Genomic DNA, 27,805 nt, shown 5'->3' on the forward strand with positions numbered 1-27,805 from the left:
CAGTGAGAATCTTAAATTAACCTTTGCCGAAGACCAAAATTAACCTGTTTTGGCCTTTTGATGGGGGAATGTGAGTCATGGGTCTGGATCAGTGTTTCCAAACCCTGCCTTTGAGGCTCACCTAACTTGTCTGGTTTTAGGATATTCATAACGAATATGCATGAGGTAAATTTGTACATATTGGACACCCAGTGAATGCAAATTTTCTCATGCAAACCTGATGTGTAGGTATGCCTTCAGGAAAGGGTTGGGAAGCTTGGTCCTAGACTATTAATAACTCATTGTATTGGTGATGAATTTGCATTTTAGAAACGTTTTTTTATTTTTGATGTATTTGATTATTGGATTAGTCTGTTTAACCTAAACTACTTTAGAGCAAACGTTTATTCAAAGAAGGCAGTATATAAGCGTAATGAAGAATGGCTGAAGGTTGCAGCTGACTCTCTGCCCCGCCACCCCTAAAGTGTTGCATGGCTGCAGGATTGCTTCTGACACTGATTCCTCCTCCCCACACCTTCTGTATGCAGAAAGAGGGCGGTAGCAGCAGCACCAACTGGCTGGGAGAAGAGGATGAGCCACTTACAGGATTCTCATGGAGAGGGGGCTCAGACCCTGAGACAACTGGAATCCAGATCTGGAATGAGGTCTTCACTGTGGAGAAGCCAGATGGGAAAAAGGTGATATTTATTTATTTATTTATTTATGGTTCGCTTATATCCCACATTTTCCCACTCATGCAGGCACAATGTGGCTTACAAAAAGTTAAATAAAATTACAAAATAGGAAACTTAGAAAAGTATACAAGGAGTAGACAGGGGGGAAATAAAGCATCTAACAGGGTGAAACTAGCAGGGTAAAGGTCAGAGAGGGTCCATCAGTCCGTGGTGTAGAGTGGGGAATAGGTCTTAGCAAAGAAGTAGGTCTTCAACAACTTCTTGAAGAGGGTGTGGTCCGCTTGAGTTTTAAGGTGTTGCAGGAGAACATTCCAGTGCTTATGACTCCAATAGCAGAAGGACGAGGAGAAGATCTTCTTGTACTTGACACCCTTACAGTTCGGGAAGTGCAGATGAAGATAAGACCGAGCAGCAGGATTGGCATTCCTGGGCGGAAGGTCGATCAAGGGGTGCATATAATCCGGGGCAGCCCCGTAGATGATTTTATGGGTCAAGGAGCACAGTTTAAAGGCAATGCGCTCCTGTACAGGCAGCCAGTGTAATTTGAAACGCAAGGGTTCGGCATTTACAAAGCGTCGTTCTCTTAGGATGAGTCTCACGGCAGTGTTCTGAACTGTTTGGAACATTTTCAACAATGAGGCCTGACAGCCGGCATAAATTCCGCTGCAATAGTCCAGGTGAGAGAGGACAAGCCAGTGGACAAGTGTGCGGAACAAATCTCTAGTAAGGAAGTAACTTACGCGCCGGAGCCTCCACATGGCATGAAACATTTTTTTGGAGACCAAGTGCACATGATTGTCCAACTGGAGATGTGTGTCCAGATGCAGTCCTAAAAGCCGCAGGCTGTTGGCAATCGGAAGTACAGAGCCCGTTACTGGGAGCACTGTGTTAATTACTGAGGTGTGGGTGGTGGAGAGGATGAGACACTGGGTTTTGTCCTTGTTTAATTTCAAACGGAATACCTGAGCCCAATGCTGTATGGTGGAGAAGCAGGCATCAATGAGGTTAGCAATTTCAGATACGGTGATGCGAAAGGGGATGTAGACTGTAATATCGTCAGCATAGATGAAAGGGTTGAGGTCCAGTTTTGCGAGAGCGGAGGCTAAAGGCATCTTCATAATATTGAATAAGGCAAGTGAAAGTGGAGAGCCCTGTGGAACTCTGCAGGAGGCCTTCCACGGATCAGAAGTGGCGGAATTCACTGTGACCTGGTACGTTCTTGTAGTCAAAAAGCCCTCAAACCAGTGTAAGACAGGACCTCCTATGCCGAAAGAGTCCAGCAGATGAAGTAAGATTTCATGGTCCACCATATCAAAAGCACTAGACATGTCAAATTGAAGCAGTAAAACCTTCCGTCCGATGAATAACTCACGTTTAAAGTTAGATAAGAGGGTGACCAGGATAGTCTCGGTGCTATATTGAGCTTGGAAACCAGACTGAGAGTGATGGAGGGTATCGAATGCAGTCAGGAATTTGTTGAGCTGGACTTTGACCAAACTCTCCATTATCTTGGTAACTAGAGGTATCGAAGCCACTGGGCAATAGTTGGAGATGATGTCTGGCTTAATCTTGAGATTCTTCGGAATGGGGGTGAGAAGGATGTTACCATGGCCTGGCAGAGAAGATCCAGCATTTAACATGAAGTTGATGTAGCTAGTCAGATCTTCAACAAAACACTTTGGTGCAACTTTCAGGAGATGGGTCGGACAAACATCCAATCTGCAGGATTTGTTGGAGAACTTAAGTAAAGCAGTGGATACCTTGTCAAGTGATAGGCGGTTGAAGTTGGTCCAAATGCAATCGGCTGGGCAGACACCTGTTGGCATGGTCAAAGATTCCAGGAAGTCGTCCACATCAGAGAGGCAGCTAACAGTTGAAGACCGCAAGGTCAGGACTTTCTCATTGAAATAAGTTGCAAGTTGGGAAGCAGAGGGAAGATCAGCACTGGAGAATTCTAGATTACGAGTGTCAAGAAAAGAGTTTAGCAGCTGATATATCTTTTTGGTGTCCCGGCCAGCAGACTGCAGCTTAGAGGAAAAGTATGTTTGCTTTGCTTGCCGGATGGCGTACTTATACTTGCAGTGACAACTTTTCCAAGCCCCCAGAGCAAGATCCGATTTCCGTTTATGCCAAGTTCTTTCCAGACGTCTTGTCTCTGTTTTTAAAGCTCTGAGATCAGCAGAGAACCAGGGTGTAGAGTTGCGGATATAGGAAGTCTTGAGCTGTATAGGTGCAATATAATCCAGCACAACCTTGCAATGGTTTTTCCAGTCAGAGAGGTAGGTGGGCGTGGTTGGTTGCAAATCCATGCTGCAACTATAAAGGGACTTCCAGAATAGGCTGGGGTCAATGATACCTCTAGAGTAATATTGACAAAGTTTATAGGGCTGGGGGAGACCTGGGGTTTGCCAACGCAAAGAGAACTGCAACTTAAAGTGGTCCGACCAAGTCGTTTCTTGCCAGCCAATATCATGAAGGGAAAAATTCTTACCGTCCAAGAATTTAAGTGAGAGGAGATTTAGAGAATGGCCTATACAGTGAGATGGACCAGTAATAGGGCATTCAAGGTCGCAGAGGCGGGGGAAAATCCAGGAACTGTGATGTATTCGGAGAAGCGGGATCATCTAAATGAAGGTTGAGGTCACCCAATAGGAGTGTATTCGAGCTATTCAAGCAGATATGCAAGATGAAATCCAGTAGCTCAGATTGACTGCTAGACCAGGTAATCAGAGGTCTGTAGAACAGCACACAGACTAAGTGGCCATGAAGGGAGGAGTGATGAATCTTGAATGCTGCGATTTCCAGCGACGAAAATATCAAATCCGAACTTGTGTCTACCGTGAGGTAGGAACGATAGATGAGTGCCAGCCCTCCACCTCTTTTGTCTGTTCTGTCCCAGTGGATGATCTTGTAACCTTTCGGGCAGAGATCTAGCACGATGAGGTCTTTTCAGGTTTCCGTGATGAACAGCATATCAAGAGCATCAGAGGAGATCCAATCAGAAATCAGCTCAGGTTTATTTACTACGGATCTTGCGTTTATGTATCCCACTCGGAATGATTGGAATTGTGCCGGTTTTGCTCGCACGAGAGGAACAAGCGTATGATGATATTGCATGTTAAGATGGGACTTAGGTGCAACTGGAGCAGCCAGTAGGTCAAACTGGGGGGGGGGGGGGGGGGGGGGGGGGGCGGAGCGAGGCTGCGTACGGGATGTGAGACTCCTATGACCAGAGATGAGTGGAATGTGAGCATAAGATGGTTCAGTGGCAGTAAGGACAGTAAGAGTGAATTAAGGCTAACAGGTAGAGAATTTGAAATGCAGATGACGAGTACATGATTGATCCAGGAGATAGCAGTGGTAGAAGCGTCCCATTCCTGCCACCATTCATCCCTGTGCATGCCTGATGGAGGCCGACCAAATTTGGTTTTGGCACTAAAATTGGCTCAAAATCCATGTTCAGTCTTTCAGTTTCAGCTGAAAATGCCACGGGTCCCATGCCACCACCCAGAGGCCCTCTCCAGCCTACCTTTATATACCCTGGTGGTCTACTGTTTGTCTTCTGGGCAGAAGTGATCTCCAGTCACGCCTGCCCTCAGTCAAAATGGCTGCCAAGACTTCCCATGGCTGCCTCCTGAGACTGCTGCGGTAGGTCCTGTCAGCCATTTTGAGATTGGAACTGGCATGTGCAGGAGCAATTCCCAGTAACTCCTGCCCATGTTGGTTCCAATCTCAAAATAGCTTCCAGGATCTCCCATGGCAGTCTTAGCAGCCATTTTGACTAAAGAACTGGAGGGGGCAGGAGCAACTGGGGATTGTTCCTGCCCAGAAGAGGCCATTAGACCACCAGGGCATTTAAAGGTAGGCCCTGGGAGGGCCTTGGTGGTGGGATGTCGTTAGGGGTTGTGGTCAGGGGGGCCTGGGAGGACTTGTGAGGACCTGCTCTTTGACAGAGGGAGGGAGGAGCCGCTCTTTGCCAGAGGGAGGACCTGCGAGGACCTACTCTTTGCCAGAGGGGGGATTAGGAGGACCTGCGAAGACCCATTGTCTGCCAGGTGAGGGTCCTGGAGGATCCATCCCTGCCAGATGGGGTTAGGCGCTGTTTTTGTCTTCAGTTGCGACAGCAGATTTCGGCTGCTGATTTGGTTTTGGCCGAAACCAAGCACCCTGGTTTTGGTAGCCCTCTAGTGTCTGACTTTGTGTCCCATCCCTGTCACCAGCCCTCCAATGGGGGCCTGGCTTTAGCGTTTCTTTGCTGCTAGTGAATGCTTTGTTTGAACTCCATATATGACTCATATTTTCATGCAGGTTGCCGTTATTCTCATGGATACCCAGGGAGCCTTCGACAGCCAGTCCACAGTGAAGGATTGTGCCACCATCTTTGCTCTCAGTACCATGACAAGCTCAATCCAGGTACATGGGGAAGCTGGGTATATGAGAATGGGAGAATGGTGGGGTAAAACCAAAGTCTATTCTTTTCAAATTAATATCTTCCCCACACCCCTTAAGCTTTGCATTCCCAGACAAGTGGGCTGTTTCTCATATTCCAGGTGGCATTTCTTCAGAGCCTGGGTACATTTTCAGCATCATTTATATATTTTCTTGACTTTTTCTTCCTTTACAGATTTACAACCTGTCACAGAACATTCAGGAGGATGACTTGCAGCAGCTGCAGGTGAACTTGGAATTTTTATGTGGTGCAATCCATGGGCACTGTTTGCTTTGTCCATCCTGTTTCTGTGAGGTCTCTCTGGGTCTTCCTTTTTGAAGGAAAGAGGGAACATGGGCCTGATATGCTTAAAAATGGAGGGGCTCAATAATCAGCCTGTGGAGATCAGTTGTTTTTAAGTTGCCGATGGTCATTGGCTGAATTTGTCTCAGATATTAAGTGCTGGGCCATGTCTGGGCTCCGGCACTGAATACCTGCACTTACCTGGATATTCTGAGCTAGAGCCCAAACATGACCTAGCACCGAATATCCGGGATAAAATCAGCCAATGACCATCAGCAACTTAAAAACCACTGATCTCCACAGGCTGAATATCAAGCTCCTAGTTGTTAAGCCTGACAACATACCAGGCCCATATTCTCTCTTTCCTTCATAGACAAAGGCTCAGAGAGACCCCACGGGACGTTAACTGGGCATTGGCCATGTGGTAGTGTGGGTGGCAGCCAGGAATGGAGCTTTCACAGATACAGGCAGCAGACGGTGTAAACCAGAAGAAAAGTTTTTATTATGAACCAGAAATGTGTTGTTATCAGAGATCTGGCATGCTAACGTAGACAGGATTCAAATGGAACTTCATTTATACAAAAAGGAACTTTACTCTCTTGGATTCCCCAAGCCCAGCTTCATTAACTCATACTTTTTAACACTCACATTGACCGCTCCTAGGAGACCCAACTTCAGTACTTACCTTGACCCATCTTCAAACACTGCTGTCACAGACTGGGTAAATACTTCTCAGTATAAACCTCCTACCTTGACCCATCTTCAAACACTGTTGCCTGTGCTTGGAATCTCTCTGGGAGCACCATTTTCCCTGTTCTGTTCCCACAGTAGGGATTTTAACCTGTCCTCTGCCTGAGCCTTGTCCTCCTGATTCAGCAGACTGGCTAACATTGCTTTAAGGTGACCTAGTGAGGGAGTGCTCTTAAGGGGAACTGTGTTTACTCTACTCTCTCCCGCACAGACCGATATTCAGACCGGTGCTCAGCTTGGCAGCTAGTTAGGATAGCCTTTTTGCTATCCTGACTTTATCCATTTACTTAACCAGATAGTGGACTGATTATCACTGCTAACCGGTTAAATGCCAGCACCAACCCGGCACTAACCGGAGAGTGCCACAGTGGGCAGAGGCAATATTCAGTAGCACTACTCACTCAAGGGCAGATGAATATTGGTGGATGGCTAGCTCAGCGGGGTTTACCCAGGCAGGGGCCTTTTCTGCCCAGTTAAACCCTTTAGATGATCTGCCCTTAACTTTCCAGTTCATGAAGGGTTTTGGGCTTGATGTTTTTCCATGAGGTCTGCTTGATGCTAAAGTGGCCATTTTGTTGGCCACTGTTGTTACTGATAATAGACAGAAGGCTACAGTGAGATGGTCATCTTTCACTAACATATCTATAAAATCTTTTTTTCCCTCCTGTGCTCAGACTGTTCATTTTTAAGTTTGGACAATATGGCATGTGTGGTTTGCACATAGTGCTATGATCCCTGACTTGGGGGAAGTACTTGATACTGTAGCCTGGGAAATGGAGGGTCTCACGGGCAATTTCTAAACCTTGCAGGGGTCACATGCTGGGGAATGGAGTGTCTCGCAGGCAGTTTCTAACCCTGCTGGGGAATGGAGGGTTTCACAAGCTGTCTCTAACTTTGCCTTATATTCACTCTCCCAGCTCTTCACAGAGTACGGGCGCCTAGCTATGGATGAGATTTTTCTGAAGCCATTCCAGGTATGAGTGCTGTTGCTTTGTATTTCCCTTGGTTTCACTTTGTGACTACCTTTTTATTTTTAGCACATGCAGTGGCTTTATTGTTTTTTCTTTTCTCTGTCTATCCCATTCTCTCTCCACACCCTGGGTTGTTTGAGCAGACGCTCATGTTCCTAGTGAGGGATTGGAGTTTTCCATATGAATATGGCTACGGAGAATCAGGAGGGACCAAATTCCTAGAGAAACGCCTGAAGGTAGGAGCTGGGATGTGGAGGAAAGGGTGTGGTGCTTTCTTGCTCATGTGTGTTGGGAATGAGTAACTTGTAATTTGACACACTGCCTGGTGCAAATAGCTTATAACTGGCAATACGTATCTGCTTATATCCAGGTAAAGGAGCACCAACATGAAGAAATTCAAAATGTTCGTCGCCACATCCACTCGTGTTTCACCAATGTTAGCTGCTTTCTCATTCCGCACCCAGGCCTAAAAGTTGCTACTAGTCCCAACTTTGATGGAAGGCTCACAGGTATGGGTTAAATTCCCCCAGAGTCAAATACTAGGATATGCACACACACATATACAAGTATACTGGGAGAGAAATATTCCATAAGCTGCTAAAAGCGAATGCTATGTGCATCACTTTATCCGTCTGACTTTAAGATGGCTTTTCACCCTGACCTGACTATTTCTCTGCCCAGGGCTGAATGTCGATGTAGAGTGCGTAATGCTTAATCGCATCCTGGGAACACCTTCAGCCCTGTCTCTCTCTCTTTTTTTTTTTTTTTTTAATGCAGCTAAAGTTTGTATGCCCAATGAGTGGGGAGCACAAACTTTGTCTGCTAGTTGAAGGGAAGAAGACAGATTTCAGCCCCAAAGAGTTGGTTGGTTAACTTCCAAAATTAGTTGAACAGTGAGGTTGGTTACTTGTAACAGGGGCTCTCTGTGGACAGCAGGGTAAGTCAGCCACACACTGGTGACATCATCTGACAGTACAGTGCATGGATTAGCTCTCCTAGAGGTCAGAAATGTCTAGAAAGCCTTTCTGAGAATGTGCTAGCTCTGCCTATCTCCACCTTGGAGCGTTCTGCATCTGGTGGACAGATCCTAGAGGGGAGGCAGAAGGGATTGTATAGCTAACTTATCCTGCAGTCCATGGAGAAACCCCCAATGCAGGTAAGTAACCTAATTTGCTCCATGGACAAACAGGATGAGTCAGTCATGTACTGGTGACCCCCAAGTAGAGGGCAGTGAAAGAGTGATATGTAGATGAGTGTGTGTGTTTACCCTTTACAACACGTGATGTATGTTGTGGTAGGATGAAGTTGTGTCAAGGCAACAAAATTCATAATTAACTAGGTCTCCGTGCAGAGGCCTCCTTTGCTGCCTCCAACAGGTGGTAATCTCAACTGAGAAAGTGGAGGAAGAAATAAAAGGGAACCTTGCAGGGCATGTATAATAGGTATGCCTGGTTGCGGGCAGTAAGGCTGATGAGTAATTGATGGAGTCAATGTACTTGGATCTTTGAAATAAAGTATCTACTGGAGGCCCAGAGTCAGCAAGACCGCTGATACGCCTGTAGTGAGAACGCAGTATGAAGGACTGATCAGTCAGAGGAGCTTTAGACCCACTGTTTTGCGATGGCTTTCACCCCTGTGTGTGACTGGGATGGGCTTTCATTTTTCGTGGGGCAGATGATAAGGCTATGCAGAGGGATTTTCCTGTTGGCAATTGGAAGGGATTGGACTCATGGTCAAACACCAAAGGGTAAAGGGGTCAAGGGTCATGGACTTGATATATCGCCTTTCTGTGGTACAACCAAAGCGATTTTACATAGTATATTCAGTCCCTAGTGGGCTCACAGTCTTGTCCAGTTGGAGGCATTGGGCTTCCGGGTTGAGGGTTTCCTTGATAAAGTAAATATTCTTCTTTTGTGAATTATGGAAATTGGAGATAGCGTAGATACATAGACTCGATAACAGAGTTTCCCATCCTTGGATGATTAGAACTGCAGAAATGTAGATCCTCATTAATATTCTCACCAGTGGTCTCTGGGAGGGAAAAACAAGATTTTCCCTTGTCTGCAGGGCGCTACAAGGGTCATAATAGACCCTTGTAGCTCCCTGCAGACAAGGGAAAATCTTGTTTTTCCCTCCCAGAGACCACTGGTGAGAATATTCCTTTGTTTCCAGTGATGAGCTGTGGAAGAGGTGTTGTGGACCTGTCTGTCTGAGACAGGTCCTCGAGAGCAGAAGAAATTGACACTTATTTGATACATATTGTGCACACGTAGTGGAAATCACGAAGTTTGTTTGGTAAGTGGCAACAGTGTAAAAGGTAGTGGATTTGATATACTGCCTTTCTGTGGTACAACCAGGGGCGTATCTGCGAGGGGCCACAGGGGCCTGGGCCCCCGCAGATTTCGCCCTGGACCCCCCTACCGCCGCCAAACCTCCCCCGCCGTTGCTGTCGCCTACCTTCACTGGTGGGGGACCCCAACCCCCGTCAGCCGATGTCCGCTTCCTCCTGCCGCTGCCAGCTGCCTTTAAAAGAATTCCTTCAGCTGGCGGGGGACCCCCAACCCCCGCCTGCTAAGCCAAGGTCCTTTCATTTCTTCCACTGCAGTCTGCAAAGCTGGCGCCAGCTAAAGGAATTCTTTTAAAGGCAGCCGGCAGCGGCAGGAGGAAGTGGACCTCGGCTGGCGGGGGTTGGGGTCCCCCGCCAGCGAAGGTAGGCGACAGCAACGGCGGGGGGAGGTTGGTAATGGCAGTGGCTGGGGGGAGGGGATCGGCAATGGTGGCGGCAGCGGCGGGGGGGGGGCTATAATGTGCCCCCTCACTCTGGCCCTGGCCCCCCCTACCGCCGCAGTTCAGATACGCCCCTGGGTACAACCAAAGTGGTTTACATTTTTATTGGATGCTGGTACTTTCCCTGTCCCTAGTGGGCTCACAATCTAAGTTTTGTGCCTGGGACAATGGAGGGTTAAGTGACTGGCCCAGGATCACAAGGAGCTGCAGTGGGAATTGAACCAAGTTCCCCAGGGTTTCAGCCCACTGCATTAACTATTAGGCTACTCCTGGTCTTGGGCTCCTTGAAGGTCCAGGTAGAAGCTCTGGATTGTTTTAGGGGTGGTCTTTAAAAATCCTCCTTGGCTGCTCATCCGTATGTTGTCCGTATCTTGAAGGGTGTTGATTGCTTATGCCCTCCCCTTCAAACAATTTGTCTTGGAATGGAACCTTAACTCATGCCCTTTATCATTTTTGTCGCCCTTCACTTTACCTTTTCTAATTCCACTATATCTTTTTAGAGATGTGGTAACCAGAAATGCACACAGTATTCAAAGTGTAGTAAAGGCGGTTAGCTTAGCGGAGTTTAAAAAAGGTTTGGATGACTTCCTAAAGAAAAAATCCATAGACCATTACTAAATGGACTTGGGGAAAATTCACTATTTCTGGGATAAGCAGTATAGAATGTTTTGTACTTTTTTGAGATCTTGCCAGGAATTTGTTCGAAACAGGATGCTGGGCTTGATGGACCTTTGATCTTTCCCAGTATGGCAATACTTGCACTGTGGAGCATTATAATATCCTCATGTTTTTGTTTTCCATTCCTTTCCTAATAATACCTAACATTCTATTTGCTTTCTTCACTGCCGCTGCACACTGAGCAGAGGGTTTCAACATATCTGATAACACCTAGGGGAAAATGCACTAAAAAATCATTAAAGCCCTTTCCTTACCGATTCCCTTAGTGAATCGGTAAGGAACGGGCATGCATCAAGGAAAAGGAATGCAAATGAGCTGCTCGTTGTAGCTCACTTGCATTCTCTATTCCATCGGTAACCAGTCGGCCAGCTGAGTATGCGCAGAGCAGCCAAGCGTTATGCTGGCTGCTCTGCGCATGCCAAGGTGGACGTCCACTCAAAAAACAACAAAAACAAAAAAAAAAGGATTACAAACCAAACTTCTAGCTCATTCGAGCTGTGGTGGCTGTAGCTAGGTGAGAGCTGGCGGTTGTAGGACGGGCTGGGGGAGCGCTGGCAATAAGGGCTGCAGTCCCAAAGAGCCCCGTATCTGGAGGGACTGTGGTGGGAGGAGGAGATGGTGGTGGCGGCGGCAATGCTAGTTCCGCCATACAGCTGGGGGGTGCCTCCTCCCGTCTCCCGCTCGGCTAAGTCTTGGAATTCTTCTCCTTGCGGTATGCCTTGGGCGGCTGCTTGTAGGCAGCAGGGGTATCCCGACTTCTCCTTCCTGCCAGTCTTTTTCTGCGGGTTCGGCACTGCAAGCGAGACTCCGGTACTAAAGGTAGTACTCAGCTTCTGAAATTGGAGCGGCTGGCATAGGACCGGAGGGTTGTTAGCAGCACTGTTCACCCGGCAAAGGCAGGGGATCGGGACAGGTAATAGATTGGACACAACTGCGCAGGATTCTCTCGCTCTTCTGACACGTATGCATGTATTAGAGTTTATTTGGATATTTGGAATTTACACAAACACGGTATGTAATTAGGTATGCTTTCATGAGTGACCTTGGAAAACTAAACTAAACGGAGATGAGAACTCGGGTGGCTTCAGTTTTTCTGCTAAACAGAGATGAGAACTCGGGTGGCTTCAGTTTTTCTGGAACAGAGCGAAGCACGTCCGATGCCCCTCCTCCTGGTCTCTCTCAGCCAATCACAGCGCGTTTAGCTGTCACTGGTGTCAGCTAAATGTGCTGTGATTGACTGAGAGAGACCTGGAGGAGTGGCATGATCAAAAGATGTCCAAATAGTTTTTTTTTTATTTGCTCGTCAGGGATATTCTTTTTTTTTTTTTAGTGAAGGACGTCCATGTTAGGCACTAGAGAAGGACGGCCCTGACGAGCACTTGGATGTGGCTAGGCAAAAGTTTCTGGCTAGTTGCTTTTTTTTTCTCATGTTTTGAGTGAAGGACGTCCATAAAGGATATCCCTGACGAGCCTTTGGACGTTTTTTTTTCCGGATTTTTTTTTTTAAATTAAATTTATAGAAGTTTTTCAATCCCGCGCAGCTCCAACGAGAGGTACAGACCTCCCGTTAGATTTTCCACGGTTAGGCAATCGGAAAACGGTAGTGCATCTCATTACAATACGATTTCTACACATTATAATACTGATTTGCTCATCTGCATTCCGTTTACGTTAGCTGCTACCGTGATCGGAAAATGGCTCGGAGAAGCCCTTTATGCATGCCACGGTTTACTAATTGCTCTTTAATGGCTTGTTATTCAAAGTCATTAAATCGCGACAGGATTGTGAAAAATTACAAGAGGACCTTACGAGACTGGGAGACTGGACGGCTAAATGGCAGATGATGTTTAATGTGAGCAAGTGCAAGGTGATGCACGTGGGAAAAAAGAACCCGAATTATAGCTACGTCATGCAAGGTTCCACGTTAGGAGTTACGGACCAAGAAAGGGATCTGGGTGTCGTCGTCGATAACACACTGAAACCTTCTGCTCAGTGTGCTGCTGCGGCTAAGAAAGCGAATAGAATGTTGGGTATTATCAGGAAAGGTATGGAAAACAGGTGTGAGGATGTTATAATGCCGTTGTATCGCTCCATGGTGCGACCGCACCTTGAGTATTGTGTTCAATTCTGGTCGCCGCATCTCAAGAAAGATATAGTAGAATTGGAAAAGGTGCAGCGAAGGGCGACTAAAATGATAGCGGGGATGGGACGACTTCCCTATGAAGAAAGACTAAGGAGGCTAGGGCTATACAGCTTGGAGAAGAGACGGCTGAGGGGAGACATGATAGAGGTATATAAAATAATGAGTGGAGTGGAACAGGTGGATGTGAAGCGTCTGTTCACGCTTTCCAAAAATACTAGGACTAGGGGGCATGCGATGAAACTACAGTGTAGTAAATTTAAAACAAATCGGAGAAAATTTTTCTTCACCCAACGTGTAATTAAACTCTGGAATTCGTTGCCGGAGAAAGTGGTGAAGGCGGTTAGCTTAGCAGAGTTTAAAAAGGGGTTGGACGGTTTCCTAAAGGACAAGTCCATAAACCGCTACTAAACGGACTTGGAAAACTCCAAAATTCCAGGAATAACATGTATAGAATGTTTGTACATTTGGGAAGCTTGCCAGGTGCCCTTGGCCTGGATTGGCCGCTGTTGTGGACAGGATGCTGGGCTCGATGGACCCTTGGTCTTTTCCCAGTATGGCATTACTTATGTACTTATGTTAAGTTTAGTGCATCTGGCCCCACCTAGATTCTTTTCCTGGTCGGTGACTCCTAATGCAGAGCCTTGCATCACATAGCTATAATTCGGGTTCCTGTTTCCCACATGCATCACTTTGCACTTGCTCACATTAAACGTTATCTGCCATTTGGATTGCCAGTCTCCCAGTCTCATAAGGTCATCTTGCAATTTTTCACAATCCTCTTTCGATTTAACGACTTTGAATAACTTTGTGTCTTAAGCAAATTTAATTACTTCACTAGTTATTCCTATATCTAGATCATTTATAAATATGTTAAAAAGCAGCGGTCCCAGCACAGACCCCTGTTGGAACCTGTGCAGCCAGCTGGAACCCCACTATCAACCCTTCTCCATTGAGAATACTGACCATTTAACCCTACCCTACTCTCTGTTTTCTATCTTTTAACCAGTTTTTATTCCACAATAAAACTCTACCTCCTATCCCATGACTTTTCAATTTCCTCTGGAGTCTTTCAGGAGGTACTTTTGTCCAAGAAAATTCAGATACATAATATCGACCGGCTCACTTTTATCCACGTTTGTTCACCTCTTCAAAGAAATATAGTAGATTGGTGAGGCATGATTTCCCTTTATTAAATCCATATTGGCTTTGTCTCATTAATACATGCTTATGTATATGCTTTGTAAATTTGTTCTTTATAATAGTCGCTACCATTTTGCCTGGCTATAATTTCCCAGATCATCTCTGGAACCCTTTTTAAAAATTGGAGTTACATTGGCCACCCTCCAGTCTTCTGGTACCATACTTGATTTTAAAGATAAATTACATATTACTAACAATAGTTCTGTAAGTTCATTTTTCAATTCTATCAATTCTCTGGGATGTATACCATCCGGTCCAAGCGATTTGCTACTCTTCAATTTGTCAAATTGCCCCATTACATCTTCCAGATTTACAGAGATTTGATTCAGTTTCTCTGACTCGTCAGCATTGAATACCATTTCTGGCACTGGTATCTCTCCCAAATCTTTCTCGGTGAAGACTGAAGCAAAAAATTCATTTAATCTCTCCGCTGTGGCCTTGTCTTCCCTGAGCACTTCATTTACCCCTCGGTCATCTATCTATCTGTCCAACTGATCTGTTTGCCAGCTTCTTGCTTTAAATATACCTAAACAAGGTTTTACTATGTGTTTTTGCCTCCAACGTAGTCTTCTTTTCAAAGTCTGTCTTTGCCTTCCTTATCGGCGCTTTGCATTTCATTTGCCATTCCTTATGCTGTTTCCTATTGTGTTCAGTTGGATCCTTCTTCCATATTCTGAAGGATTTTCTTTTAGCTCTAGTAGTTTCCTTCACCTCACTTTTTAACCATGCTTGCTGTAATTTGGCCTTCCTTCCTCCTTTTTTATGTTTCAATTATTTTATTGTGTAACAAAGAGAGGGAACCAAGTAAAAAAAAAAGAGCACAAAGGGCCTTTAAAAACAGAAGGGAACACAGTTTTTTCATTAAAATAATCCTTTAATGGTAAACTTTGATTGAAGAGAGACCCGACAAGGGCCGTGTTCCGGTGCTACCGCACCTGCGTCAGGGGTCACACCAATGACAAAGGAGGCTTCAATATACTAATTCTTTCCAAAATTTTGTATGATATATTCCTCCTTCGAATAAAATGTAATGCGAAACTCGCACAGCAGCAGCATTACGAGAGAAATCCTTCGGGCGGAGGCGGCGGATTGAGTACTGGGGGAGAAAGAGTAACATCAAGCCCCAAGTCACAAAGGTCTCCTCCTTCTGAGACAGCGGGGCTCCTCCCGGCAATTTGGTCAGGCATTCTCACGGCGAACCTCTCGATAGTCAGTTGCAAAGGGGAAGAGGTTCTGGATGCCAAGGCCCCAGCCTTGACCATACCTTTCCTTTTGGTATGAGGCATATCAAAAATATAGAGGAATAATATTGTATAATCGCAACTCTACTCAAGAGAGCTCAAACGTGATCTCTGCGTGCCGCCATCTTGCCACTCCCCAGCAACACTGTCCTCATTTTTTTTTTAATTTATAGAAGATTTTATTAATCATTGCATAGGATAACCAGTCCAAACTCAATGAGAGAAAGTACACTTTCGTAACACAGTATGAATCTAACATTGGGTATCTTGCAAAAGAACGCACCATCACCAACGCAATGCTTTAACAGTAGCTTATGTTACTTCCAACATTTTTAATTTTATACAACAGTTCCTCCCTCCCTTCACCCGCCTTGACCCTCCCCCCCACCCCCCTCTACCCCCCGTCTTCCCATCCTTATCAGTAAAGACTGCTAAAACTACATTTGTTATCCAGTTCCTTTTGTGTGCTTTAAAAAGGGGGCCCATATCTTTTGCCATTTTGGCAAATTTCTCCCTTTCACCGCAGTCAGTCTCTCCATCTCACATATGTAACTCACTTTAGTAAGCCAACCACTCATTGAGGGTACTTGTGGCATTTTCCAATTTCGGGCCAAGTGGACTCGGGCCGCCACCAGGGAATATCTTACCAATCCCCACTGATCAGATGTAATGCCCTCAGGTCTCTGTCCTAATAAAAAGATCAAAGGATGCCACCGCACAGAACTGCCGAGCCATACCTGAAGTCGGGATTGCACACCCCTACAATAGGCCTGTGCCTTAGGACATAGCCACCAGATGTGTCCCATAGTCCCCTCCCCCCCACAATTCCTCCAGCAGCCCTTTGAAACCTGTGTAAACATATGGTCTAATCTAACTGGGGTCAGGTACCATCTATAGAATACCTTTACAGCATTCTCCTGCATGTCCACTGCACGAGAGACCCGCAACAGACTCCTCTCTAAGGTCAGCCAAGTCTCTGGTAATGAAAACTGTAGCTCCTGTTCCCACCGTTTTCTATGCAATAGGGACATTTTGGAGCCTTTCACTAAGTAAGTGTACAGTTTAGAAATCAATCCTTTCGTGCCCTTGGGGTCCACACACACCTCCTCCAACGGGTGAGTATCCCGTTTCAGGCATCCCATGTACGCCTTCCCTTTCAAAAAATGTTGTAGTTGCAAGTGGGCGTATCGGTCCCCCCATGAAAGACTAAAGTCAATCGCAAGGGTCTTGAAGGGTACAATTGTCTCCCCTACATGTAATTGTCCCAACATGTCCAAACCCGCCTCCGCCCATTTACAGAATGTAGTGTTTCCTATACCTGGGGTAAACAGAGGATTATCCACTATCGGGGCCAGTCCTGACACCAAAGGTTGCTGCTGAGGAAACAGAAGGTCCCAATAGTAAAAAGTAGCTTGTACTGTAGGTGGGAATTTATCCACCCTACCTCTATGATTACCTGCGATCCACATTAGGTGTCCCAACTTACGAGAACCCTCCAGATTTTGTTCAATGTCAACCCACAGCTTGTAGTCCTCTCGTCTAAACCAATCTACTGCCGCCCTGGACTGTGCTGCACAATAATACCATTGAAGGTTGGGCACCCCCAACCCTCCCTCCCGTCTACTCTTGTATAACAGGGCTTGAGGCAGCCATGGTCGTTGCTGATTCCATACGAATCTAATCAAAATATCTTGCATCCCAGACAGAAAGGCTCTAGATACCCGCAGAGTACCTGAAATAAATACAGGAGCCGTGGTAAAACATTCATTTTTATCGCCGCTATCCTCCCAAACCAGGAGAGACCCATAGCCTTCCATCTATCCAGATCTCTCTGCACTTCCCTCTTGAGGACCGGGTAATTGGCAGCAAACAGCTCGGATAACTTGCCTGTGATCTGCACCCCAAGATACCTCATTGCATTATTCTCCCACTTGAAAGCGAAGGACGACCTCAAGGTGTCCATCAGGTTCGGGGGAATTGCAACCGCCAGTCCCGTTGATTTGCTGGCATTCAATTTATATCCCGACACCCTCGCATAATCTTCTATCGCTCTCATGAGATTAGGGAGAGAGGTCAGCGGTTTCGTTAAGGTCAGGAGAACGTCGTCAGCAAATAGAGTAATTTTGTATTCTCGGGCACCCACTCTAACTCCAGCAATATCATCATTATCTCGGATCGCCGCCGCCAGAGGTTCCATCGCCAGGGCGAACAGTAACGGGGATAATGGGCACCCTTGCCGCGTCCCACGCCCAAGTGGAAATGCCGCAGAGTGCCCTCCGTTCACTCTGACACAGGCCGTCAGCGATGAATATAATGCCTGAACCCAGGCTCGATATTGCTGACCAATCTCTGCTCTATGCATGACCTTATCCAGGTATCCCCATTGGACCCGATCAAACGCTTTTTCAGCATCCAACCCGAGCAGTACCACTGGTCTAGCTTTTGTCTGCGCGGCGTAAAGTAGGTCCACTCTCCTTCTGATGTTATCCATAGCTTGGTGTTGGGCTATAAAACCCATCTGATCCGGATGTATTAAGCTAGGAAGCACTCTACCCAGGCGATTCGCCATCACTTTAGCCAGTATTTTCACGTCAGAGTTAAGTATCGAAATTGGGCGATACGAGGCACAGTCAGTTTTGTCTTTACCTGGTTTTGGTATCACGGCCACCCACGCCTCCAGCATTGTCTTAGGAAGAGGCGCTCCCTCTGTCACCGAGTTCATGATCATTGCCAAGTAAGGTGCCAGTACTCCCACGTACGCTTTGTAAAACTCGTTCGTGAAGCCATCTAGTCCCGGCACCTTCCCTGTCAGAAGTTCCTTTACAACCCGCTTAATCTCTTTAATCTCGTCCACCCCCACTGGCTCCTCAAGTTCCTGTCTCTAAGAGTCGGACAAGGTCGGCAGACCCCTGTCCGCCAGGTAGTCCTCTATTTTCTCAGTCTGTACGGCAGCATCCTCCTTATATAAAGTCTCATAGTATTGGGCAAAGCATTTCCTGATCTGTGCGGATCTATGGAGCATCCCTCCCTTACCGTCCTTAACTCTCATGATTTGCCGGTCTGACCTCAACTTTCTTAATTTGGCAGCTAACAGTCTGCCTGGCTTATTGGTACCCTCATAATAAATTTGCTTTACCCTTGCATGTACAAACTTCAAACTGTCTTCGTGCAACGAGGCAATCTCAAGCCTCGTGTCTTGAAGCTTTCGGTAGTCGGACGCCGATCCTGTGGCCCGATATCTGGTCTCCAAGGCCCTCACCCTGCCCATACATTGAATCAATCGTGCTTTATGGGCCCGAGCTTTCTGACCTGCACATTTCATAAAATATCCCCTAGATACTGCCTTAAAGGTGTCCCTCACTGTTCCTAGGGACGGTCCCGAGTCCAGATTGAGGTCGAAATATTCTAACGTAACAGGGATAAATCCAGCCACAATTTCCGGGTCTCGTAACAAGCTATTATTAAATGTCCATGTTTTTTCTCTCTCCTCCTCTCGCAAGGAGGGGAGCACCATCCAGGCAGGGGCATGATCAGAAATAGTGATGGAGCCTATACCCGAATTCCCTCCCCCCTCTGACAATGTTTTATCAAGGAAAATATAATCCAATCTTGAGTAAGAAAGGTGTACAGGGGAGTAATAGGTATAGTTACGTCCTCTAGAATGCCCTTGTCTCCACACATCATACATACCCATTTCTTCTACAAAATTTTGCAACCCTCGAGAGTTCGTACAATCCACCGAAGCAGGCGGTGCCGATCTATCCAGACTTGGTTGCATAGTAGCGTTAAAGTCTCCCGCCACTAACACTTTACCTGCGGCAAAGGATTGCAACTTTCTCAGGAGGCACAAGAAAAAACCCTCCTGCCCTTCATTTGGAGCGTAAATGTTAGCCAAAGTATATTCTTCCTGCTCCAGCAATACATGCAGAAAAAGAAATCTACCCTCCCTGTCCCTTTTCCGGTGCAGAACCTGCATCTGGACATCCTTATGGACTAATATAGCCACCCCCCTCTTTTTTGCACCCGATTCATCTGAGGCACACACCACATGCGGGTACTTCTTAGATATCAGTAACCCTTCATATTTCTTTAGCAGATGGGTTTCTTGCAAAAATACTACATGCGGGTTCATCAGCCGCAATTCCCGCTGTAGGACGTGTCTTTTATAAGGAGAGTTCAGACCCTTTATATTATAAGTAAGGAACTTAAGATCCGCCATATGTCAAACTCTGATCTACACTGAGCTTTGAAGGAAGACCCCAATTACTCCCCATCTGCCCCACCCCCACCCAGTCCCCCGATCCCTCCCTACCTCCCTCCTGACCCTCCCACCCTTCTCCCCCCCCCCTCCACTGAAAATCCACCAACCACCAGCCACCGCTACCTGGGACCCAGAGGAATGTGACCTCCTTAACCGAATTTATAATAACAATACAAACTATAACATAAAGAAGGATGACCACTCAGACCCCCCAACTCCACAACCCATCCTGCATAAACATTCACATAGATGACTCTGACCACCCGACCAGTAAGGCATTCAAAATCTCCTCTCCCCCCGACATCTGTTCACTGAAATTCTTAACAAGAAAATTGTCTCCGGAGCCCGAGAAACCACCAACCATTGCATCCCACCAGTCTTTCAGGTCTTGGATCTTGCAGCCTTTGCAGTTTTCTCCACACGCTTCCACCGCTGGAACCGAGCTTTCGTTGCAGGCGCTATCTCCGTCGGTAAAGATGCCGTCTGGATCAGTCCTGCTTCATGCAGTCGTTTCCACGTGTCACCCACGCTGCGGCATCTGAGCTGCTCTCCGTTGAGGATAAAACATATAGCAAACGGGAAAGCCTATCTGTAGGAGATTTTCTCTTTGGTCAGCACTTCTATGACCGGCTTCATTGCTCGTCTCAGACTTAGGGTGAACAGTGAAAGATCTTGATATATCGCCACTCGGGCTCCATTAAATTCCAAACCAGAGGTCTGACACGCCATTTGCCAGATCTGATCCTTACACGTGTATGAAGCAGAGTGCACCACTATGTCTCTTGGCCTATTTTCACGTGGTTGGCCCAGCGCTCTATGAGCTCTTTCTATGCCCATCTCGTTGGAGTTAAATTCAGGGCCCATCATATGGGCACAGAGAGCACGCACCACTGTTGGGACATCTTCTTTGTCTCCATTCTCCGGGATGCCCTGGAATCGAAGGTTTTGTCTGCGCCCCCGATTCTCAAGGTCATCCAGCTTATAGTGAAAGTCTTCAGCCTGCTCACCCAATTTTTTAAGGAGTTGCTCTACCTCCTCGTTTTTCTCTTGCTGCTCGTCTGCCCGCTCTTCTAGGGCCTCCACCCTGCCTCCCAGCTCTCTCAAGTCCACACTGAGAGCATCCACGTGCTCCAAAATCTCTTCTTTAGACGCACGAATCTCGGCCCTCATTACCTCGAAACATTTTGTGAAGTCCTGCGGGAGGGAGGTCCTGCACAGAAGCAGACTCACTCCGCTCCTCACGGGAAGATGCTGACCCCGATTCCGACACTTTCCGCGCCTTCGGAGAAGCATGGCGAACCAGGCCCCGATCCGTCTGTCTCGTGGAGGGCTGTTCGCTTTCGCGCTGCAGGGCGCCGCTTTTTTTACTCATGTTGCGGCTCCGGGTCGAACGCCAGACCTTACAGTCACTTTAAACTCTGGGAGGTAGTTTTTGAAGTCGGATGGCAGCTTATTGAAGGTGAGTTGGCATGGAGCTGCGGGGCTAAGCAGCCATTCAGTTGCGTGACGTCACTTCCTCCACTGTCCTCATTTTTTTAATACTCGGAATATATTTGGCCTGGGCTTCCAGGATGGTGTTTTTGAACAGCATCCACGCCTGATGTAAATTTTTGACCCTCGCAGTCGCTCCTCTAAGTTTCCTTTTCACTGTTCTTCTCATTTTATCATAGTCTCATTTCTTAAAGTTAAACGCTAACGTATTTGATTTCCTATGTATACTTCAAAGCTAATATCAAATCCATTCATATTATGATCACTGTTATCAAGCGGCCCCAGCACCATTACCTCCCGCACCAGATCATGCGCGCCACTAAGGACTAGGTCTAGAATGTTTCCTTCTCTCGTCGGCTCCTGTACCAGCTGCTCCATAAAGCTGTCTTCGATTTCATCAAGGAATTTTACCTCCATAACGTGCCCCGATGTTACATTTACCCAGTCAATATCGGGGTAATTGACATCACCAATTATTATTGTGTTGTCCAGTTTGTTTGCGTCCCTAATTTCCTTTAACATTTCTGCATCCATCTGTTCATCCTGGCCAGGCGAATGGTAGTACACTCCTATCACTATCCTTTTCCCCTTTACACATGGAATTTCAATCCACAGTGATTCCAAGAAGTATTTTGTTTCCTGCAGAATTTTCAATCTTTTTGATTCAAGGCTCTCGTTAATATACAATGCTACCCCTCCACCAATTTGATCCACCCTATCACTACAATATAATTTGTACCCCAGTATGACAGTGTCCCACTGGTTATCCTCCCTCCACCATATCTCAGAGATGCCTATTAAATCTAATTTTTCCTTTAGTGCAATATATTCTAACTCTCCCATCTTATTTCTTAGGCTCCTGGTATTCGCATATAGACATTTCAAACTATGTTTGTTGTTCCTATTTACATCATGCTTAGTACATGACAGTATTAATTTGCAATCTTTTGTCTGATTTTTATTTTTATTTAAGGACACTACTACAGTCTCTTTTGCAACCTCACTATCAGGATACCCTATCTTCCCTGTTTTGGTGATATCTTTGAAAGATACCATATCTCGAACCATTCGCTTTTGAGCGACTGTCGGCCTTCCCCCCCATTTCTAGTTTAAAAGCTGCTCTATCTCCTTTTTAAATGCCGATGCCAGCAGCCTGGTCCCACCCTGGTTAAGGTGGAGTCCATCCTTTCGGAATTGGCTCCCCCTTCCCCGGAATGTTGCCCAGTTCCTATCAAATCTAAAACCCTCCTCCCTGCACCATCGTCTCGTCTATGCATTAAGACTCTGGAGCTCTGCCTGTCTCTTGGGCCCTGCGTGTGGAACGGGTAGCATTTCAGATAATGCTACCCTAGAGGATCTGGATTTGAGCTTTCTACCTAAGAGCCTAAATTTGGCTTCCAGAACCTCTCTCTCACGTTTTCCTATGTCATTGGTACCCACATGTACCAAGACAGCTGGCTCCTCTCCAGCACTATCTAAAATCCTATCTAGGTGACGCGTGAGGTCCGCCACCTTTGCACCAGGCAGGCAAGTCACCAGGCGATCCTCACATCTGCCAGCCACCTAGCTATATGCCTAATGATCGAATCACCAATTACAACAGCTGTCCTAACCTTTCCCTCCCAGGCAGCCCTTGGAGACATCCTTGGTGCGAGAGGATAGTACATCCCCTGGTGGGCAGGTCCTGGCTACAGGAGTACTTTCTACTTCACCAGGGTTATGCTTTCCTTCTAGGAGACCTCCCTCCTCCAAAGTAGCACAGGGGCTACCAGACTGGAGGTGGGACTTCTCTACGACATCCCTATATACCTCTCTGTCTCCCTCAGCTCCACCAAGTCTGCTACTCTAGCCTCAAGAGAACAGACATGTTCTCTGAGAGCTAGGAGCTCTTTGCATCGGGCACACACATATGACATCTCACCAACTGGGAGATAATCATACATTTATTTATTTGTTGCATTTGTATCCCACATTTTCCTACCTATTTGCAGGCTCAATGTGGCTTACATTATTCTGTAATGGCGATCGCCATTTCCGGTATGAGGAAATACAAGTTGGTAATGCATTAAATGTTCATAAGAGGAAAGCAGATTATAAAGAGTTCATTATCAGGATCAGAGATATAGTGTTGTAGCGTTAAAGTCTATTTGTTAAATGATGTTTCTAATCTTGATTATGTTTGTTTTGTTGTAACCCGCTCAGATGTTACGATGTGCGGGCTATAAATTTTGTTAAATAAAAATAAATAAATCTGAGGCAGTCAGCTCAGTCTTGGGTGTTGCTGGAGGTCTTACCTCAGGGCCCAGTCTGAGAGCATCAGTTCCTCCCCACCGACAAGAACACCGCTCAGTTTTTTGTTTTTTTAAATGCTTTATTTTACAAGAATTCTCACATTGTAGATTTTTGAGGCTTCAATGTCTGAAAACGTCCTGATTCCTGTAGCTGCAGCTCAGCCTGTGATCCGCCTTGTTCACTTTGGCCCTCATTCTATATGTAATGTGGGTGGGATCCATAGACCCCCACACGCAGTCACAGGCCTAAAATTGTTACAATATACTAATTTGACTGGTAGACTGCTTCCACTGTCCAGGCATTCATCAAAAATAAAGTCAGGGATCATAAAATAGTGTCAAAAAGGGGGCTTTCTAAATAATGCCCTTACTTTAATATCTCCTGGGTCCAGACATAAGAATCAGGACAAACACTGAATTTAAAAATAGTCCAGTGATAGAATTTCTGTGTTTTTAAACAGCTGCAGCTTTGTTTTGCTCAATAATTTAATTTACTTCTACCTTTAGCTGGGGGAATAATTCCATAGGGAAAACAAAACACAAAAGCAAAACGTTGTGGAAAAAGCATGGGAGGACTTTTTCTTCAAGACCCCAGATCTGTCCTATTGCTGTTCATCTGGGAGAACTGCAATGCTACCCCTCATTCCTGCTGTGACACTGCCACCTTGTGGCAGTCCTGGTCAGTGCAGTGCTGGCTTTTTGCTGGGGCAGCCATAGGGTAAGAAGCACTGTGCCGCTACTGTTGGCACAAAAATACACTCCCTGATCCCTCAGTTCCAGTGAGCTGATGTTCAAGGGAAAATGGTTCCTGACGGTTCTTCATGTTGTGAATTTTTCGAGGACCTCAGGGAGGCGCTCTTCAGAGCCTTGGATGTTGGAGTACTTGTGACACTCAGTGCAAAAGACTGGATAGCACCCCTCTCGCTGCTGGACTGCTGACTCAATCTTAGTGTTTTTGAGTTTTTCAATAATTTAAAACTTGCTTAGTATTAAGGATATTAGCCTAATATAAAAGTGTCTTTTAGTTTATATAGTATATTGTATGATATATTTAGTGTTTCCTTCTTAGATGGTAATGAACTCCTTGCTTGTTACCCTAATTACAATCAAACATATAAATGGCGAGTGACCGTACTCACTCGCAAATGCGCAGTAGAGACTTCCCTCTCTGCCCCGCCCTCGCTTCAATACGTGATGATGGGGGCGGGACAGAGAGAGAAGTCTCTACTGGCATGCTGCAGACGTCGGAACCGCTCCCCCTCCCCCCGAGTCGCCGCCGCCCCTCCATCTGGCCCGAGCATTGTGAACTTACATCACCACGCAGCAGCAGGCACATCAGCAAAGCTGCCGTCGGGGCGGGCTTCCTTCTCTGCCTTTGTCCCGCCCTCGCCGACGTTACGTCGCACGAGGGCGGGACACAGGCAGAGAAGGAAGCCCGCCCCGACGGCAGCTTTGCTGATGTGCCTGCTGCTGCATGCTGATGTAAGTTTACAGTGCTGCTCGGGCCGGGTGGAGGGGCGGCGGCGGGACTCCGGGGGGGGGGGGCTCGGAAACCCCCCCATTCCAAAAGTAGCCCGTTTTTACGGGCTCAACGGCTAGTAACTGACTATAAATGAAGAGTTGTCCTAGGGGTGGGCGGGAAGACTAAACTAGATCCTGCAGTGCCTGCTAGAGTCTTTCTGTTAATGCTGTGGTACAAAGTTTTTAAAACTAAGTGGAAGAGACTATGGAGATTAGTTGATAAAATTGCTTTTTTTATTTTGCCTAACACTAACCTACCTACAATTCCTCCTTTAAACCCCAATCTTTAAGATCCCAAAAGCACAAAGCAAAATAGCGTTCACTTACCAGAGAAATGTCCTCTTCTCTTGGAACTTCTCAGAAAGAAAGTTCAGTGGGACCTTTCCTCTTTATATAGTTTTGAATCTAAGGGCCCTTTTTTAAACAGGCTCTTTGAGGATCACGTGACGCTATGCACAGGAGCGGACGCTAGTCGAATTGCTCCTGCCTTCTCCTCAAGAATCGAGTTGAAAAACTCAATCTAAAAGCGTTTGTTTGATTGTTATCGGCAAGAGGAAGCTTTGGGAAACGTTAGAGGATTTACTTACTATCGATTCAAAAGCTAATGGCGACCAAATCAACCAGAAAAGAGAAAGATAAGAACCGGCAAGCTGAGGACAAAATGGCGGCGCTGGCGAGCCCGGGAACTTCAGCGGTTGGATCCGCATGGGCCGCCGAGATAGTGGGCGAAGTCACGCAAGCTTTGGAAGCTATTTTGGAGAAAAAACTCAGCTCACTAGACACTAAGTTAGAATCGCTGCATAACAGTGTAAACCAAATTCAGCTAGAAATGGTGACTTACCAACAGCGAGCCAGTGATACTGAAGATCGCGTTGGTACTTTAGAGTCAGAAGTAAACCAGCTGAAAAAAACACTTGCCTCTTATGAAGAAAAGCTTGAGGACTTAGAAAACAGGTCAAGACGAAATAATCTTCGGATGGTGGGTCTGGCGGAGGGACAAGGAGATCGAGACTTAAGCAGATACTTGGAAACATGGTTGGCAGAGGAACTTGAACTACCGGAATCTTTGGGCCCGCTGAAAATTGAACGAGCTCACCGTCTAGGCCCAAAGCAGACGGCAGAAGGTAGACCACGTGTAGTCATTTGCAAAATTTTAAACTTTGCCCATAAAAACGCGATTTTGCAGGCCTTAAGGAATGGGAAAGAACTGCACAGTGGAAATCGCAAAGTATTATGTTTTCAAGATTACTCAGCAGCAGTGGCAGCGCAAAGGAAAAAGTTTTCACCAATCTGTTCTGAACTCGTCAACCGGAAAGCTAAATTTGCGCTGCTATACCCGGCGAAATTGAGAATTAATCATCACTCGGGAATAAAAATATTTGACTCAGTGGAAACAGCAAAACTTTTTGTACAACAGATGGAAAACGGACAATAATGCGGTGAAATGATGCGATGCAATAAAATCTGAGATTGAGAATAATTTGTAAGGGGACTGATTACGGATAAAAAACGCACCAAGAAATCATAAAAAGTCTGCATATAGACCCTTAAGATATGTTCCACTGGGGAAACTCAGCGGGAAGAGTAAATTAAAAGATGAGGCTATATCAAATAGTCAAGGAGAAGATCATAGAGACTAAGACAGTTGATGATAAATGTCGTTGGAAACTGGACTATTTTGGTAAACCTTAATAATTGAAGAAGGCATTATAACTTGTCAACCTGGTAAACATAGACAGAAGTAAAAGTGAACTGTTTATCAATGCTTCAGGTATCGTATAAAGAAGGGGAAATAATCTCCCAGATAGCAACTGATATGAGACATACTGAAGAGAAAAGATAGACAATTTAATTGATAAGAAAGCTTAAATGCGGTAAAGAAATATATGATAGAATGGATGTGATAGCACGATTGATATATAGACCTATATGGTTAGAAGAGGAATGAAAAACTGTAATGTTGAAATGTCAAGAGATAAGAATCATATAGAAGAATATTATTAAGAGAGGAGAAGGGGTGTCGGAAGTGATCCATTTCCTTAGGGAACAGAAGGGGTAGAGAAGGGGAACTGGGAGGGAACGGGAAGAGGGAGAACATGGGGTTGGGAAAGGGGAGGGGGGGGGGACTAACTCAAGTTGTATTAAAAGTGAAATTCTCACAACTTGTAGAGGACCGAAATTTACGAGAGGGAGGCTGGAGGCTGGGCTGGCCTCTCTCAAAAGGAGAAGATGAATCTGATACAGATTGGCGGGACTTTGGAGGGTAAACAACTAAGGTAGCCTCATGGAATGTAGGAGGTATACACTCCCCTATTAAGCGCTCCAAGATTCTGCGACAGCTTAAACGTCTTGGAACAGATATAGCGCTGTTACAAGAAACGCACTTGTCAGATGCTGAGCACACCAAATTGGCTAAGTGGTGGGTTGCGGACTGTGTGGCAACGGCGGCCTTGGGCCGGAAAGGGGGGGTGGCAATACTTTTTAGAAAAGGTATAGCTGTCCAAGTGCATAAAACGATTAAAGATGTAGAAGGCCGGTTTGTACTCTGCATTGCCACAATAAATAGACAAAAAATAATCTTGGGTAGTATTTACGCTCCTAATACATTGGATTTAAAATTTTATAAAAGATTGCTTAGGCAGATCACTCAACTGGAACCATTGCCCTTATTGCTGGGAGGTGATTTTAATATGACTTGGGACCCTATAATGGACAGATCACATCCCCCGGCTGATTTAAGGCGGATTAGTACCAGAGGTCTGCCGGATCTATGCACAACACTCGGGCTCATAGATATATGGAGGACACTGCATCCACTAGACAAAGAATATACCCATCAATCTAGAGCACATGGCACCTCGGCTAGAATTGACTATTTGCTAGCTTCCCACACTTTATTAACAGATATTACTGAGGCACATATAGAACCTTGTGTTATATCGGATCATTCAGTGATTAGAATGTGCTGGAAAGGAGGAGGGGAGGAAGAGAAATTAAATAGTTGGACATTTCCAAGCTACTTGTTTAAAGACCCACGATTTGGGGAATATTTACGGGCTAAATGG

The 27,805-nt window shown here is 46.0% G+C and overlaps 1 protein-coding gene across 2 annotated transcripts in view; it reads left to right on the forward strand.

Annotated features, from left to right (window-relative positions):
* The window catches only part of ATL3 (atlastin GTPase 3), a 60,005-nt gene that overhangs the window by 3,997 nt on the left and 28,203 nt on the right, over positions 1 to 27,805 (forward strand). For both annotated transcript variants that reach the window (XM_030217897.1, XM_030217898.1), the window contains exons 3-8: positions 528 to 677; positions 4,983 to 5,087; positions 5,299 to 5,349; positions 7,074 to 7,130; positions 7,271 to 7,363; positions 7,498 to 7,636. In XM_030217897.1, the coding sequence (XP_030073757.1) occupies positions 528 to 677; positions 4,983 to 5,087; positions 5,299 to 5,349; positions 7,074 to 7,130; positions 7,271 to 7,363; positions 7,498 to 7,636 (595 nt within the window). The remainder of the gene's footprint in view (positions 1 to 527; positions 678 to 4,982; positions 5,088 to 5,298; positions 5,350 to 7,073; positions 7,131 to 7,270; positions 7,364 to 7,497; positions 7,637 to 27,805) is intronic.

Source organism: Microcaecilia unicolor, chromosome 11 (genome assembly GCF_901765095.1).
Source record: "Microcaecilia unicolor chromosome 11, aMicUni1.1, whole genome shotgun sequence".
Taxonomy (NCBI): Eukaryota; Metazoa; Chordata; class Amphibia; order Gymnophiona; family Siphonopidae; genus Microcaecilia; species Microcaecilia unicolor.